General features: G+C 44.9%; 1 protein-coding gene across 1 annotated transcript in view; it reads left to right on the forward strand.

Moving 5' to 3' along the window:
• drosha (drosha ribonuclease III) overlaps positions 1 to 16815 on the forward strand; it is a 152320-nt gene that overhangs the window by 81642 nt on the left and 53863 nt on the right. The window contains 1 exon segment of the mRNA XM_061713722.1: positions 5774 to 5876. Within this exon segment, the coding sequence (XP_061569706.1) occupies positions 5774 to 5876 (103 nt within the window).

A 16815-nucleotide genomic window follows, 5' to 3' on the forward strand; every position in this document is an offset into this window, starting at 1 on the left:
TAACAGATATAGGAGGTAAAAAAACAAAAGGAACATCACCAGAACAGAAACATGGGAGTAAGTTGATCCAGATTATAGCAGAGTTATTGTTGCATTCAGTAAAGAAAATATTTCAAATAAAAGACAGGCTGTCTCCTCTTTACATGTAATAATTGTCCCACTTTCTCCAGAAAGCATCACCCTTGTGCTTTTGCAGTCTCACACTGAAGGTCAGCCGTTCCATATTTTGAATGTTGCTTATTATATCTATCCATCCATTGAAAGAAGGAGGTTCCTTACGAAGCCAACGCCTCGTTACGACCTTTTTGCTTGCTGCCATAAAGACTCAGTAGATATCTGTCCTCCTTAGATACTTTCAGGTCCATGTTCCCCAGGTAAAAGGACAGACAGGTAGATTCAATGTCATAACACAGGACTTCCCTCATCCCAAAAAGATTTGAGGGCAGGGCAATCCCAGAATATGTGTATGTCCACACACTCTCCAGCACTTGGGCGGTGATCCAGTCTGTTTGGACTTTTGTTTTGGTGTTAAAAATAATCTAACACAGTTTCCTGAAAGGTGTTCTGAGCTGCAATGGCAGCTCTACAAAGCAGCAACAGCCTGCTGCAGTTTTTAAATGCAAACATGGAAATACCGTGTAAGCACGTGAGACTAACTTGATGTGCTGGGTAAAAAGAAATGAGCAGATTGCATTTTTTATTTGACATCAGACAACTCCATGTCGGGGGGCCGCGCTCACGACGCCGGCAGGAGGCTCTGAGGCTCCGTCTTCTGGCTTGATGCTGTGATGTCGCTCCTTTCTAAGTGGGCACACGGGGGAAGAGTTATTTTGTCTTTCTGCCGTTCCTATCCTCTTTTTTTTTTGGCCCCCTCAGGTTTGTAATTGGAGTTAAAAGGTTGTTGTTTTGGAACACTAGCCTGGTACTTCTGGGGTCCCTGTGGGCCCCTACAGGTCTTCCTGAAACACTCTTCAGTTCCTGTCCCCCCCCTCCCTTTGTCTCCCTCCCAGCTGCACTCTCTGGCATGTCTGCAAAGAACACAACAATAATCGTCCCGTGATGTGGAGAAAGCAATTAAAAACTTCCATCTTTCATGTCGCTCCCCGCTGAATACAAAGATGCAGCCGCCTGAATCTGCATTAGTGCCGAGCAGCAGTTTGGCTTGTTTCAATTTGCCGCTCCCGGTAACGTGAGGGTGATGCAGTGTTCGCCGTTGCCAAGTTGTTTACCAGGCTCCTCCAAAGCCCCCGCGCTCAAGAACGCTTGCAATTATCTTTCGAAAACTATCCTGAGCGAGCGACGCCACAGTCCGCCACTTCACTCAAGGCTCGAGTCTGAGCGCGCTCCGTACGAGCTGGAGTGTTTGGCAATCGGGATTTAATTTGTGTGCGTTTTCTTTGGGGGTGGGATACCACCAACAGTCATCAGCCACAATTAAAAAGCACCCTGACTGTGTTTTGTCTGCGCAGCTCTGCCAGCAGAGTGGATGGCTAATTCTGACTCGGCTCACAGATGATTCGCCCAAAAAGTTGTGGCCGGCCTTCAGTCGCTCGCATCCCGGCTTTCATTAGATCAGAACCTAACCGGAGCAGAGTTCCCAAATGCTGTCGTGCCGCTCGAGGGGTTACGGACCCTCGCCCGCTGCTCTTTTGGGTTTTTTTTCCCCTGGAACCAGTCAGGTTCTTTGACACTGAAACGTATTTGATATTAAAAAGAGACCTGATTTGTTCAGAAATGAAGGTCCTTTTAATAATCCTGATGAGGAATCGTGCAGGCGGGCCACTAATTTCAGTAAAATGTCACTGAGATGGACTTAAAAGCTGGAGGCACACACTGAAATACAAGTCTTTTTGGTTTTTTGTTTATTTAAAATTAAAAACCTGACAAAAACAAACAAAACAAAAGCCTCATAAAAGAAAAACAAACGGGACCAAAAACAAAAAGGATTCTAAATAGATGAAAATTAAATATATCGATTATACATTTACTCAAAACTTCTACTTTGTCATGATTTTTCATGATTTTTTCCAAAAGATATTGGCTTCGCACTTTATCTGAAATACAAGTATGATGGTTTCTGCAGGTCCATCACCCTTCATACACCCTAATATATCCAAGTGAAGAAGATGAGACTCACTGGTTGTAAGTTTGGTGACGTGAATAATTTCAGCGTAACCTCGTTTTAAGCCCCATGGAGCAGCAGATCACATTCTTTAATATTGACTACATCTCCACTAGAGGCTGGTTTCAGCTTCCTCCTCCTAACGAACTCTCCCAGCGCTGGACTCGGATGGCACAGAAATCATTCAAATTACTTTTAATCTTGCAAAGTACACCAAACAAACGAGAAAGAGAACAGCTTGCAGCCGTTAAATACCACGGCCAAAAAACCGAGACACAAGTCCAACAGCGAGAGGATGATGGGTGATGGATACGTCCATCGCTGGGGACCCTGATGTAGCTCGAGAAACGTCACCATGCAAATCTTCTCTTTCATTAACCCAAGCTTGTTCTGAAGGCCCATCCTCCCTCATACCTCTACATCTCCGGCGTTTCCTCCACCTTCTCACCACAGACCGTTGTCATCTGCAAACAACATGATCCTGTCTGGACGGGATTCCTGTCTGACCTTATCAGGAAATGGCTCAGAGCCGATCAGTCGCACATCTAAATCCAGCTATCGGCAACAATCCAGCTGAGGATTAAACTGGAGGTTCAGAGAAATCCAAGTAAACATGCACGAGAAGACAATCTGGTGTGTCCGACTCCGCAATGCTTCGCGTTGGCGTTCATCCGGTACAATTAGTAAAAAAGCGTGAAGGAGGACAACAACATTAGATTAGATATTCCTTTATTCATCCCTCAGTGGAGAAATTCGCTTTGAGCGGCAGCAGTACACACGACACACACATGCAGCAAAAGAGGGATAAAGAGTAAAAAATATATAATTACAAAATATAAACAGTATATACAATGAAATGAAAATAAAAGTAGTGGAAAAGAAAGCAGGTAGGATGTTTATGAGGTAGACAGATATTGCACATCTTGTTGTTACCGTCCGTTGCTACGGTGATCAGGCCTGGTTGTGGAGTCTGATGGCAGCGGGGAGGAAGGACCTGCGATGCCTCTCAGTGACACATCGCGGGTGACGAAGCCGGTCACTGATGGAGCTCTCCAGGGCTCTGACAGTCTCGTGAAGGGGGTGGGAGACGTTGTCCATGATGCATGACAGCTTAGCCACCATCCTCCTCTCCTCCACCACCTCCACAGGGTCCAGACTGCAGCCCAGGACAGAGCCGGCTTTCCTCACCACCTTGTCCAGTCTGTTCCTCACTGCTGCAGTGATGCTGCTGCTCCAGCAGACCACCCCATAAAAGATGGCCGACGCCACCACAGAGTAATAAAAGGTCCTCAGGAGGCCGTCCCTCACTCCGAAGGACCTCAGTCTGCGCAGCAGGTGGAGTCTGCTTGGCCTGAGTGTTTATGGTCCAGTCCAGTTTTTTGTTCAGGTGAACACCCAGATTCACCGGACAGGGGGGGAAGTCCGCTACCAGCTCCTTCGTTTTCCCAGCATTAATCTGGAGGCGGTTCCGCTGGCACCAGTCCAAAAATCTGTGGTTCAGTTCTCTGTACTCTCTCTCGTCTCCATGAGACCGACGATGGCGGAGTCGTCCGATAACTTCAGTAGGTGGCAGTTTGTTGTGTGGTGGGTGAAGTTGGCCGTGTAGACGGTGAAGAAGAGGGGGGCCAGGAAGGTCCCCTGTGGCGCTCCTGTGCTACAGACCTCCGTCAGCTAGTGGCAGACTCCAGCATGGTCCAGTTTGTACCTCAGACGTTCTCAAACATGCAGAAATATGGACACGAACAATGCAGCAGTTCTGTAAAAGTCGTACATACTAAGCTGATCATGTTGCAAGTTGGATGCAGCAAAGTCTCCCTCTTCTTCTTCTGTTACCGTGTTGTTGTGACGCCATAACTGTTATTATTCCCGCGGCTCCTCACTTCCAGAAGGGAGGGGTTCCCAGGGCGTTCAGTAGCTCGGCTAAGCGTGGGTTGGTATACATGCTGGAATAACTCAGATTATCTGTCAGTAAAAGGTCGATCTCAAGAACTTCAGTTTGGCCCGACTCAGATGTTTACACAGCTTTTAAAAATCGGTCGGATTAAGGCAATAATTCGACTTTCTTTTAGCGCATGTAAACGTACTGCTTGATCCATCAGGAAATGGCTCAGAGCTGATGTTTGATGCATCCCCACCTCCACTGTGATTCCCTCCCTCACGCCTACAGCACACCTCACCTCTGCACCAATCTAACATACGTTAGAGCATCTTCTGTATCTGAAATGAATGTATTCTTGAGTCTATAAGGTAACAATAACATAATAATAAGATATTTGAATTGTAAAATGGGTTTGGCTAAATACAATCTTTGACTTAAACTAGATTAAAATGGTCCTGGACAATTCTGACTAAAATAAGAGCATGCTCAGACTTTTAGTCGACTGAAACTTGACACGACTAAAAGGAGAATGAACGTGATTAAAACTAATAAAAACTAAAGTGATAGCTTGACCCAAAGACTAGACTAAAACTAGAATTGAAACAGGCTGACAGAAACCACACTAGCTGGTTCCAACCATTCTCCATCAATCGTCTTATTTGCATCAGTAGTGTTGTCTCGGTGCGAGATAAAGTAGCAACATGGGGGGATTTTGCTACTTTATCCCAGATCTTCATGTTGTGGCTCATCACGTTAAAAACCGGCGCCAGAACCCTTCACCTTCGTTCACCCGGCATCCTTTCGTTTCCAAGATCATGTTGAACAATCTAGTTTCAGAACTCTGCTGCCACTTCTCCCAAACATGTCCACAATCCCACTGCCGTGTCACCCGGTCCATCTGCCTCGCCGCTCTTCATCTTCTTCAAAGCTTCCCTCCCTTCATCCTTGCTAATCTTTTTCTTCAAAGTCTTCCTCGCACCTTCTCCACACACTCCTCCAGCTCCATCTTTAACCGCCCGAACCCTCTCCATCATTCCCCTACAAGCAGCTCTCCAGAAACCCTGTTAGACAATAGAAAAATCAATGATGCTGCAATAAATGCTGAGATGTTATAGAACGGAGTATTTAGGTTTTTACTTCATAAATTGTGAAATGGAGCGGCAGATTATTTACTGCGGCCCGGTAGTATATATTTATATATATATATTTATGTAATCACACTGGTGTTGCCTTTACTTTGACACAATTTATTTAAATATACCTTCCAGCTATTGTGTTAAAGTGAAAACAGGGATCTCGGGGAGCCATCTGGGCGCCCGGAGCTCACGCTGCTGATGTGAAAAGTAGCTGACCAGCCAGAGAACTGCTTTCCACAGTGAATGAAGGTCACTGCTGCACTCTTTCACATTTCATCTTGGGATTATCCGGCGTTTACCGTGTGCCGCGCACGGGCCTCGTCCACATGTGTGAGCGCTGCTCCTCCAGCGCCGGCTTAGTGCATCGCGCCACAGCTGGACAACACATGAGCACATCTGTCAGCGCCGTGAAGCAGAACCTTTTCCAGCAAGGGCAGGGAAGCTTTTCCATTCCCTCCAGTTTTTCAGGGGCCTTTTTTTATTATTTAAAAAGGAAAATAAAAAAAAAATGCTGGTTTCTTCCAGAGAGCTTATAAAAATGAGCTGTATGAAAATAAAACAGGATTATACTCGCATGTGGCAACTGGGCTGGAAGTGGAAACGCTGATGTGGATCTGTGCTTTTTGTCCTCCCCAGAAACTGGAGCTGGATCGCTTCATGCTCTACGCTCACGGGCCGGACCTGTGCCGGGAGTCGGACCTGCGACACGCCATGGCCAACTGCTTCGAGGCCCTCATCGGTGAGATTCCCTCGAGATCAAGGCGCCGCGCGCCTTTGATGTGGAGGAACTGAATATGTAAATCTATTCCGCAAAGGACGCATTTCCATATACTAAAAGCACAAGCAGTCTCTCTTCTCCTTTAAATAAAAGGCAGGAATTTTCAGAGGTAATTTTATTCCAGCTTTTATGCACAAATGTGTTCAACGCACCTGCTTCATATACTTAGAGTGATGGCGTAATTGAGTTTTGTGTGTTGAGCTGTGTAAATAGCTGCAGTGGATCTCCCATCAGGCCCGGGGAGCGTTACGCAGCGTTATTGATCCCCGGAGACGTCGTGTGACCTCCCCGGAGCGCTACCTGCGTTTACCCCGCGCCAAACACGGAGCTTAAGATTCCCGGCCGCTGCCGATCCGCTGATTGGGTTTGGTGCAGTGATTAGGAGCGCGTGCAGGTGAGTCCGGCCCCCGGGGGGGGCAGCGCTAAGCCCGGCCGGGATCCTGGAGAGCTGCAGCGTCGGCAGCTTCCTTCATCTTATCGCCATCTCGATTGAAGCGGCTCAGCCGCCGCGGCGTCCCCCGATGATAGATACCGAAAGTGGGTGGCTTTAAAGAGATCTCTTTCCCGCCTCTCTTTCAGCCCCCCCACCCTCCCTCTGCGCCGACGGCGGCGGTTCGCGGGGAGGGGCTGGGAAAGTGCTGACTGGCTCCGCGGCCCCCCCCTCGTCGGCCCCGGGGGGCCTTTTGCTCGTAACGGGTTCATTATCGTGAGAGACAAAGTCATAATCTATTCTGTCCTGTGGCTGTCACCGCCTCATTGCCCCCCCCCCCTCCTCTTCTTCTATCTGAAAGTGATGAATAAACAGGGTTCTTGTTCTAAAGGAACCTGTGAGAAAACTGTCAGAGATGCCCCCGTGGGGATGGCTTTGGATTACTAACTCCAAGATGCCCCCCCCCCTCGCCTTCCCACTCACTGCTGACGAACGCTGAGGGGCACAAATCCAAGTCCTTCAGTGTCGCTTCAGAAATGGCCTGTCTTTCCTTTATTTTCCTTTTTTTTTAGCTCAAATCTCTCTTCTAATCCCCCCCCCCCCTCCGTCACTGATTTACAGTCTTGTAAAACTTGGTTGGGCAAAGAGAATCTCACATGGGCAGCAACTTTTATTAACCCTTTATGACCGGCTGGAGCGCCGGTGCTCCCGTTTGCATATTGATTTTCATAATGTACAATTACAGCCAAATAAAACAGAGCAATAATTCTTTCTGCAGGTCAAACAGGAAGAGCTTCACTTACATATCCTACATTTAGTGTCCCAGAGTTTGAATCCATTAAATCGTTTGGAAAAATCACATAATAATCCAGTAAACTCACACGGAAATCTTCATAATTGACATTGTGGGTTATTTATAGATCCGGTACGTGTTAACAGCACGTCCTACGTTGACATACGTTGACACACGTTGACATACGTTGACATACGTTGACACGCGTTGACATACGTGGACACGTACATCATCACGTGTTATCAGGTTGGATATTTACACAGTAGTTTTTAACTCCACTTCCCGCGAAAATGGAGGTGACGTCATTCCCCCGGGACACTAGTAGGTTTGAATTTGTGCTCTTGTTCGTGCTTTTTATCAGAGATTTTCACGAAAGATTATTCAGCGACGACCCACACACACACTACACACTCACTATACAAGCCCACACACACACATATTATGGATCCACCACGGTTTACCGTGAGCAAAGTTATGGAGCTGATTTCAGCTCCGGATGAAGACACGATATCTAAACACGATATCTAAAGTGATATATCTGAAAAACTAAAGTATGAATGCATTCCAGATAAATTTACTCTGGTTTGAAAGGCTTCTGTTACTTTTTTCCATTGACAATTTGGGGGGATCTAGCTGTAGCTGTGTGATTTCTGTATTTAGAAAAGTGTGTAAAATTAAAAAAAAACATTTACATTTTTTTAGTAGTTATTTGCACTTTTTAGCAATTTATTTAGTTAGTTTGGTCTTGTAACATCCAGATTATTAAAGATTGGCTTATATGGGTCGTTTTGATGCGTAGCAAATAAAAATACTCCATAAAGTGGCAGTATAGCGTGTAAAAATATGCTTAGGCGGATTTGTTCTATGGTAGGTCATAAAGGGTTAAGTAGCCCTGTAGCACAGATGTTTGTTGATCCACCTCTAACAGCAGCGTTTTCATCCGTCTCTCCATCGTCGTATTCTTCTTCACAGAGTTGATTCAGTTCATGGAGGATTTTAGACAGAGGCTTTTTGTGCACTACTTTACATTGTAGTAGGCCGTGCTTCGCACAGATTGAGGAGGAATGAACCAACCGTAATACTTGTTCCCAGTAATCGTCAGGTAGCGTGACTCCAAGCTCGACACTGGGCCAAGAGAATTGTTGATTAAGCTGTAAATGCTAGAAATGAGCCTCTCTTGTTCATGATCAAGAGACAGTAGTGAATCAATCAATGATTCTGGGGGACGACTAGGGAATTTGGGGTTCTGATTCTGAGCAAAATGCCTTATTTGGAAAAAACTAAATAGATGGGAATTAGAGCTCTGAAAAGTCCCTTGGTTGTAAAATAGGCGGAAATAGGTGATTGTTAACGATAGGGGAGAAGTCTGAGCCCCTATGAAGGCCGGGGATTCTTCCTAAATTGTTCCAGATTCTAACAGTTAGTTATATATATTAGTTACCACTGGATTGGGGCTAAAGTTAGAGGTAGTTAGAGGGAAAGTCCTGTCACAGTATTTTAGTTGGCTTGATCTCTAGGTTTTTAAACCTTGATTCTTTTATTTTTCAGCTATCCTGATGTGGATTTGCTGGTTTCCTTCATATGCTTATCCTGTTCGTCCATGATTGTCAGGTGTTCGGGTCTCAACCATGACGCCTCCACTGCCGTGTCCTGAAATGCTCCCTGGTTGTCACCTGACATGGAGCCTTGGGGTCAAACGATCCTGCGTCGGTTTATTTATTCGATCTGTCATGAGAAGATTGTTTCAGATTAGGGCTGCAGCTATCGAATATTTTGGTGATCAATTATTCTATGAAATATTCCATCGATTAATCGAGTAATCGGATTAAACTTACTTTTGCTTTATTAAAGCCCAATTATAGATGTACAATAGAAAACGAGACAGATTACTAAAGATTAAAAACAACCAATTTGTTTCTTTTTTGAGAATAATTGACATTTATTTACATATTATGCAAACTAGTAAACTGTTTGTTAAATTTTCCAATAAAAAAATAAATACAATTATTTTAAACTTAACATTTCCTGAAACATAAAAAAAAAACGTATTTTTTCTAAGTATCAAAAATAAAAAATATTCTTAAACACTGCTTTTCAATTGTGCAACTTCACATTCAGAACCAACACGTTTCAACAGAAATGCTTGAGTCTTACACCATGTGGACCGGGGCCTTTTTTATAATTTTTTTTTATATATTTTCTATTTATTTTTAATATGAAATAAACCCACACCTTCAACATCTTCGACGTCTGTGCAGCTAAAATTGTTAACAAACTTTACGAAAAGTGCGACGCCGTTTTCTTCCGCTTTATAAGGGACACATGCATGTTAGCACGTTGTGTCACGTTAAAAAGAACCCGTGCGAAATGTGAAGTTACATTATTTTTTTAATTAAACGAGGCTTCGAGGTGGAGGAAGTTCCCCGATCATTTTTTGTAATCAAGTTACTCGAGGAATCATTGCAGCCCTACTTCAGACGCCTCATTAGCCTATCTTATCCTGCTTTCTTTTAGCTCTTAGCTCCAGTGTTTCCTCATGGGGAGCCTCCATGCTGGGAGTGACTCTGGCCTGCAGGGTCGTCCTGGGGGTCGTTATTAAGTTTTATGTTTTATGTAAAGCGCTTTGTTTTGCATTCTTTACTTGCATGAAAAGCGCTATGCAAATAAAGATTGATTTGATTTGATAGCGATCTGCACACCTGCAGATGATCAGTTCATCAGCACCCTCTTAAATCCTATGGAGGCAGTCAGGGGGTACTTAGTTTTGTCTGCTCTATTTTGGAGGGGTTTCGTCATTGTTTGATGCATAAAAGCACGTAGTTTGGGTGTTTTCAGGTGAACGCTGCAGCAGACTCATGGTGAGTCACGCAGTGCTCCCCCCCCGACTGTCTCACCCAATAGAGTGCCGTCTTTCTCCGAGATGCTCTCGGATCTGTCGGCACGTGCTGTCGGATGCCGCGAGGAAGGGGGGGGGGGCAACCAAGCGCTGTCAAACTGGCGTCTGACAGAGACGTCAAACCACCACTTCTCCAGAAGCAGCAGGCGGCGCGGTGACAGACGTGCACTTTGAAATGTGTCGCTGCCTTGTTTCTGGATTTAGCTTGGGTTTTTCCTGTAACATACCTACATCCAGCACGCACCAGCCAAGAATACTAAATCCACCTCTCTTCATGCACATTTTGAGAGCTCCGGAGGAATATGACACCATCGTAATATATCCAATGCCCCAGCAGATAGCTCTAACGGCTGGCGATGCGTGTTTGCTGACCTCCGTTTTATTTGTTTCTCCGCCGCGGTGACCGTTGAACCCGCTCTCTGTCGGGAGCGGCAGATAATCTCCTGCTTTGCATGGGCCGGGCTGAGAATGTGTCTATCTCCTAACCCCGAGGCAGGGCCATTCTCCCGCTCGAGAAAGAGGGGGAAAGAGCCGGAGACGGGAAGAATGGAAGCAGAGCGGTAGGGGAACGGGAAGAAAAAAGCATCTGCAATGCAAATAGGTGCCCTGCAACCCTGAATAATTCAAAGTGTTGAATGGAAATCTTGCTTTTCTGATCCCTCGTCATTAACTTCTGCCGGAGTGGGCCATTCTCATTTGGGCTCTTTTGGCCTGCCGTCTACTATTCCTAACCTCCTCCTCCTCCTCTACTCTTCCCTCGCTCTCTCTCATCCTCGTCTTCTGTACTTTACCTCTTCACTTTTTTCCCCCTCCCCTCTGTGCATTCAGAGAAACTCGCCTGCCTGCCCGCCCTCCCGTTCCCCTCTCAGGTCCTCCTCGCTGATAAGAAAACGTCGCTTCCTTCCTGCTGAACAGCTTGAGAAGAATTGAGAGAAGAAGAAAAGAGGCCTCTGCTCTGTTTTTTTTTTTTATGGCCCCCTAATTTCCTTGTACAGTTGATCTGTGGATTATAAGCTGCCAGCAGTCGTGGGGGATACAGATGGTGAACCTTTGTGAGGGCCCTCTCTAAGCTCTTCCCATTAAAAAGAATACAGAGAAAGGATTATCTCTCACTTGCTGGGAATCAGATTCATACACAATGCGCTCGGTGTGCTCGCTGAAACAGTGCTGCTCCCTTTGCTAATTGCTGCAGTCCTGTAGTAGCTTTCTCCTCTCGTTTCTCCATCGCAGCACCCCCCTCCCATCAAGTCTCCTCTCTTAAAACGCAGGTTATCTGATATCAGAATACTGTCACGCTGCCACCGTCGCTGCAGAGGTGGAAATTCTATTTCCACATTTTGGTTTTTGTTTATTTCCCTGCCTCTAATGTGTTGATTTTTTATTTTTTTTGCGTCCGTCTGCTGCTTCAGCCCCCATCGAGACGAGAGGGAGCGGCTTAATATATTATTTGATGGATTAGAGCCTGAGCGTTTTTGAATAATTCATTCCTGGTTATTAATGTGACTGTCAGGCGCTGGTGTTTCATATGCCCCTGACTCGGGCTTTTTATTGGTCACTGAAAGCTCGCAGACATTGGGATTCTGTTCCTAAACATAACACTGTACAGTCGGCAGCGGCTGTCTGACTGAGGCTGGTGACAGATGTGGGGATTCATTAGAGGCTGGTCCACTCTGGCTGTGAGTGATGCTCTCTGCACAGCACTGGTTAAAAAAAGAAGAAGAAAAACAGACGACAACATGATTTCAGTTTGTTCTCGTGTCTGACCTGTGTCAAATCTGCAGTGTGAAGTTTCACACTCTGGGCTTTTTTGGGACTAGTTAAAAGTTGGGAAAGTAGCTGGTCTAACAAAGAAAAGCAACAAAAACAAATCCTCTTTACTCGTTTATGCATGTAGTCAAAGTATATTTCACGGCATCTTCAGCCTCAGATGTGCCATTATGTATTTAACAAAGATAGATGATTGAGTAGCGTGAAGATCCTCCTTCATCAGCCATAACGTGCAGTAGTCGTTTATCCATTTTTATGACGGTTTTGGACATTTTGGTTAGAAATGTGCTCTGGATCATCGTCCTGGTGCACCATCCTCAGGGTGGCCGCGGCTCCTTAAAAGGCCTTAACATTTTTTGCTAAAATAAGGCCTTTTAAATCTCTTAATTTGTCTTAAATCTCAATCCAAGGGTCTTAATTTTATAGGGATTGTATCAAGTCATCATTAAAAAGTTTATTTCTTCATTTTGAGGAGAATCTCCTGCAGATGTTCTAAATCTGTGTTGCCAGGTTGGGCAAGTTTCAGCCCATTTGGGCTGACAAATAAATATTTGGGCTGCTTTTCCTGGTTTTACTAAATATTTAGGAGAAATTATTAACAAAAAAGTTTCCCTTACGGCAGAGAAAAGTAGAAACGTACACAATAAACTCACTGATATATTATTTGCTTTAATCTACTCAATTTAATTGTAGTCTTTGTTTGGAGCCTGAACTTTTTTGGGGTTATTTAGTGGTTTTTTGAAGCTTGAAATTTATAATGCATTTAATAACGGTTATAACATAAATAATGTAGGATTTGGGCTGTTTTGGGGCTGTTTTTTCATTATTTCAGTGGGTTTTTCATCGCGTATGCGCTGGAACCTGTCAGCCAGATCTGGCAACCTCGACCTCAGCGCTGGATTTCTTAGTGACTTGTATTTATGGTCTTAAATTTTGTTTGAAAATGGTATTAAAGATTCTTAAATTTACTTAGGTCAAATATGTAGACACCCTGATCCCGTTTGAGGTTTTAGTCGACGGGACTGATAATGTCATATTTGTCTATAGAGCACTGCAACAATGGTGGTCATCTAATCTGTTAATAATCTTTAAAACTTGTTCACCAACCCGATTATTTCCATCGTATCCTCCATGTGCCTCCCATAATACTCCCCTGAAATGAGAGCTGTTTATCACAGTTAACACACGGACTGCAGACGGTACTTTGTGTATTTAGGTAACTACAAACTGGAGCTAACATAAATAATGTGGAGTTCCCCAAGGTTCAATTCTGGGGACTCAGTTGTTTAACATCTATATTCCCCCACTCGCTCAACCAAATGTGTTACTATAACTATGCAGATGACACACGTCTCTATATAACCCTCTCACTTGGAGACTATAAGCTAATTCAAACATCGATCAAATACATTGATCCACTTAAAGAGTGGATGTGCCAGAATTTTCTTCAGTTAAATGAAGACAAAACAGAAATAATAGTGTTTGGAGCCAAAGGAAAAAGATTAAAAGTCAGCACTCGACCAGAACCAAGAGCCAAGCTACAAATCTGGGAGTGGTTCTGCACTCGGACCTGAGTTTTAAGTAAGTAGTGAAATCAGACTGTTATCACCCAAAGAAATATTAATAATTTAAGGACTGATGTCTCAGCAGGACTTAGAAGACCTGGTCCAGATTTTATCTTCAGTAGATTGGACTACTGTAACGCTGTTTTCATTGGTCTCCCCAGAACCTCCATAAAACAGCTGCAGTTAGTCCAGTGAGTCCTCACTAAGACCAAAAGACCCGAGTCCTCAGTAAAACCAAGAGACCCGAGTCCGAGACCCGAGTCCGAGACCCGAGTCCGAGACCAAGAGAGTTGACCATAAAACTCCATTTTGTCACAGAATAGATATTAAAATCCTGCTGCTGGTTTCTATTTTATAAACCTCTGAACGGTCCAGGACCAACACAGGATTAAAAGATGAAGTATTAACTTTTGTTCATGACTCTGTGTCTAGTATCTGTGGTACATTCTGATACAGGAGTAGGTTGTGTCCAAACTCCCCGGTACTCCGCTGAACTCCAGTTCTGTGGGAGTCGGCGGCCCAGCGGGTCTTAGTGGGATCCTTCATGCATATTCTGAGCAGGTTCATCTCGGTCGTAGGCCTTCTGCCGTGTTGCGCTGTCGTTCCTGGCAGCGCCGACAACTCGGCGGGCCGAATGTGCCGGAGCTCGGAGACTGCAGAACGATTTGGCCGGAGACACGATGCTACTGCAAGATGAGCTGGAGAGAGAGAGGGAGATCTATAATTGCCAGTTGAGTTTGCAGTGTGTCTTTGTGGAGTTGTGTGTGTTCGGGGCGTCAGATGCAACTTTGCAGGCTGATGGGGTGGACGGAGAGGCACAGATCTCCGTTTAATGATTGCAGCGAGTTGTGTGTTTGATTGGATTGCTTTGGGGCGCACTTTTTGCACAGACGGCCTCCTTTTCAGGAGTGTTTCTCGCTAGACTTCATCTTGGTTTCTTCATCCGCGGGCCCTTTGATTGACACCAAAGCTGTTGCTTTTCGATTTTTAATACCTCTTAAAGTCCCTGGAGGCGGTCCTGGTTTTCTCCTCCGCGCACCTCCATATTCTCCTCCCTCTTGGAAGAAGTTTTGAAAATCTAATAAGAAAAACTTTGAATTTCGATGACTTTGAAGGCTCCGTTTGACAAAAACTTTCCAGATCTGCTTTGTCATCAGTACGCGAGGAAACGTGCCTCGCGGCGCCCAAACTCACTCTGAACGACGGTTGAAAGACGCTCAGAACCGGATCAGATTATGTGGGAGGTTTAGCCTCCAACAGCTGGCCTCCAGAGAAACATCTGCTGTGGTCCAGGTTGGGGTGAAACCACGACTCCAGGCCAAGAACGGCTCCCGTCTCCGGGGCCTCTTGTGGTCGACCTCCGCGGATCCTCGGCCCGTCAAGGTCGAGGCTGCAGACGCTTTCGCTTGCTACACATCTGCAAGGGCTTTAGTGGCTTTCTGTGTTTGTAGACTCAACGAAGGCTGAAGATTTATAGGTATTGATTTACAGGCCCGCTTTGTTTGGATCTCACACGGGCATAAGGAAATTGCTTTCTGGCTAATGGCCACGGCGCCTCCCAAAATTCAAAGCTGCATTCATTACTTTGCCACTCCGGTATATTTTTATATTAATAAAAAGGCATCCGAAGTTACTAAAGTGGCTGCTGGGTGAGACAGAGGTGTCAGGCTTAATCAAATTTTACGAACATTTGGGCAATGGCTGTTTGTAATTTCCCGTTCTGTTTAGAAGTAAAGAGCAGATCGAGTGGGAGTGCATTTGTGTTTGTCTTTGTGCTGCGCGCTTTGTTTGTGTTTCTTTATGGTCTCGGTTATGTAGGCTGCGTCTTCATCGCTCTGTGTGTGTGTGTGCGTGTGTGTGTGTGCGTGTGTGTGTGCGTGCGTGTGTGCGTGTGCATAAATGGCCTGTTAGCCATCTGAAAGCAGTTTTCCCTCCTCAGATGATGAATCCCTCATATGTTTTTGATGTCGTCCATGAAAGCAGTTTGCACATTTAGTCTCGCGACCGCACCGCGCCCCATTTCCACCGGCTCATTTATGCCCATAATAAAAACCACTGCACGATTGTGTACCCAATTTGCCAGGTGGTTATTGCTTTCTAAATTGAATGAGCCAGCCTAAGTGTGATGGTTTAGAAGTCGTATGCAGCTTTAAGGCACCGAGATGGTTCCACTGATTCCAGTGGAAACGGGGGAAGACACGAAACGACAAAAAGACACAATGGAGAGTTGTGAAAAGAAGTATCGCTGTCGTACAGAGACACACGTGGGATACTCGCTCTCTTTTGGAAGCAATCTTCTGTCAAATATCTCTCGTCTTCTTGTGTGTGCAGTTCAAGTTGCATCCGGTAAACATCGACCCCGTGATAGTGGGCTGGCGTGTTCCCTCTTTCTTTACACGCCAATTATTTATTTATTTTATTGAATGTAATGTCTGTTCGTGTGTGTGTGTGTTAATTAATTTGTTTGGTTTTCGAAAAAAAAAATTAAAAAAAAAAATAGGACGAACGGTTCTCAGGCAAAACAGAGATGGAAATTCTAAATAAAAAAATAAATAAAAATGAAGACAGATGACAAATCAGGTGTGTAGAAAGTTGATGAGTGGCAGCCAGATGGAGAGTGTTGGGTGTGATAATCCATGGAGATGTCGTCAATTAGTACATTTTCCCATTGTGCTATGTTTATTTATTTCTTGTATTTCCAGTTCATGAGAATAATTTTCTTGGCGATAGTTAGGGCTACAAGGATTAATTTATTGTTTGAATTTGTCAGATTTATTGATGTCGACAAGTAAGCAGAGGGATGGAGATAAGGGGATGTGGCAGCCCAAGAAATTTGAAAGTGACTTTGTGACAAGCGTGCAGTACCAAATGGCGTGGATGTAATGGCGCTTTTCCACTAGAACCTACTCAGGTCGACTCAACTTGGTCTGGTTTCTTTTCTACTACAATTCAGCACCTGGAGCAGAAGTAGGAGGTTGGAGCGAAGCTGCTGTGACGTATTTGATTGTGTGATCTAAATGAAGAAGAAGACAACTAAAGATGTAGAACCTGGAGGAGATGATAGATGTGCTGCTGGGTCTGTGGCTTGTGTTCAATATCAAGTTAAAAAATGAGAGTGAAAGAAGCTTCAAGCAGCAACGCTTTTTTTTAAGTTTGTAGATCTGGTCGTTCCTTATCGCCCGTCTAGATCCCTTTTTAATTCTCTCCTCAGCCACCAGGTTTATGATCATCTGCGCCTCAGATTTGGATCACCAAACAGGCTTTTGCACTGCCATTGGCTGTTGAATAAAATGAACAAGAAGCCGCCGTCAGTCGCTCTTTCACTGATTTCCGCCTCCTAACTTAGACGTCCAACCCCCCGACCAATCGGTGGCCTGTGGTGGGATGAAGTCAAATGCAGCCCGACTCAGCCGCTTAGAACCTCAGCAGAATAGTTACAGAAAAGTATC

The sequence above is a fragment of the Cololabis saira genome, chromosome 22 (assembly GCF_033807715.1).
Source record: "Cololabis saira isolate AMF1-May2022 chromosome 22, fColSai1.1, whole genome shotgun sequence".
Lineage (NCBI taxonomy): Eukaryota > Metazoa > Chordata > Actinopteri > Beloniformes > Belonidae > Cololabis > Cololabis saira.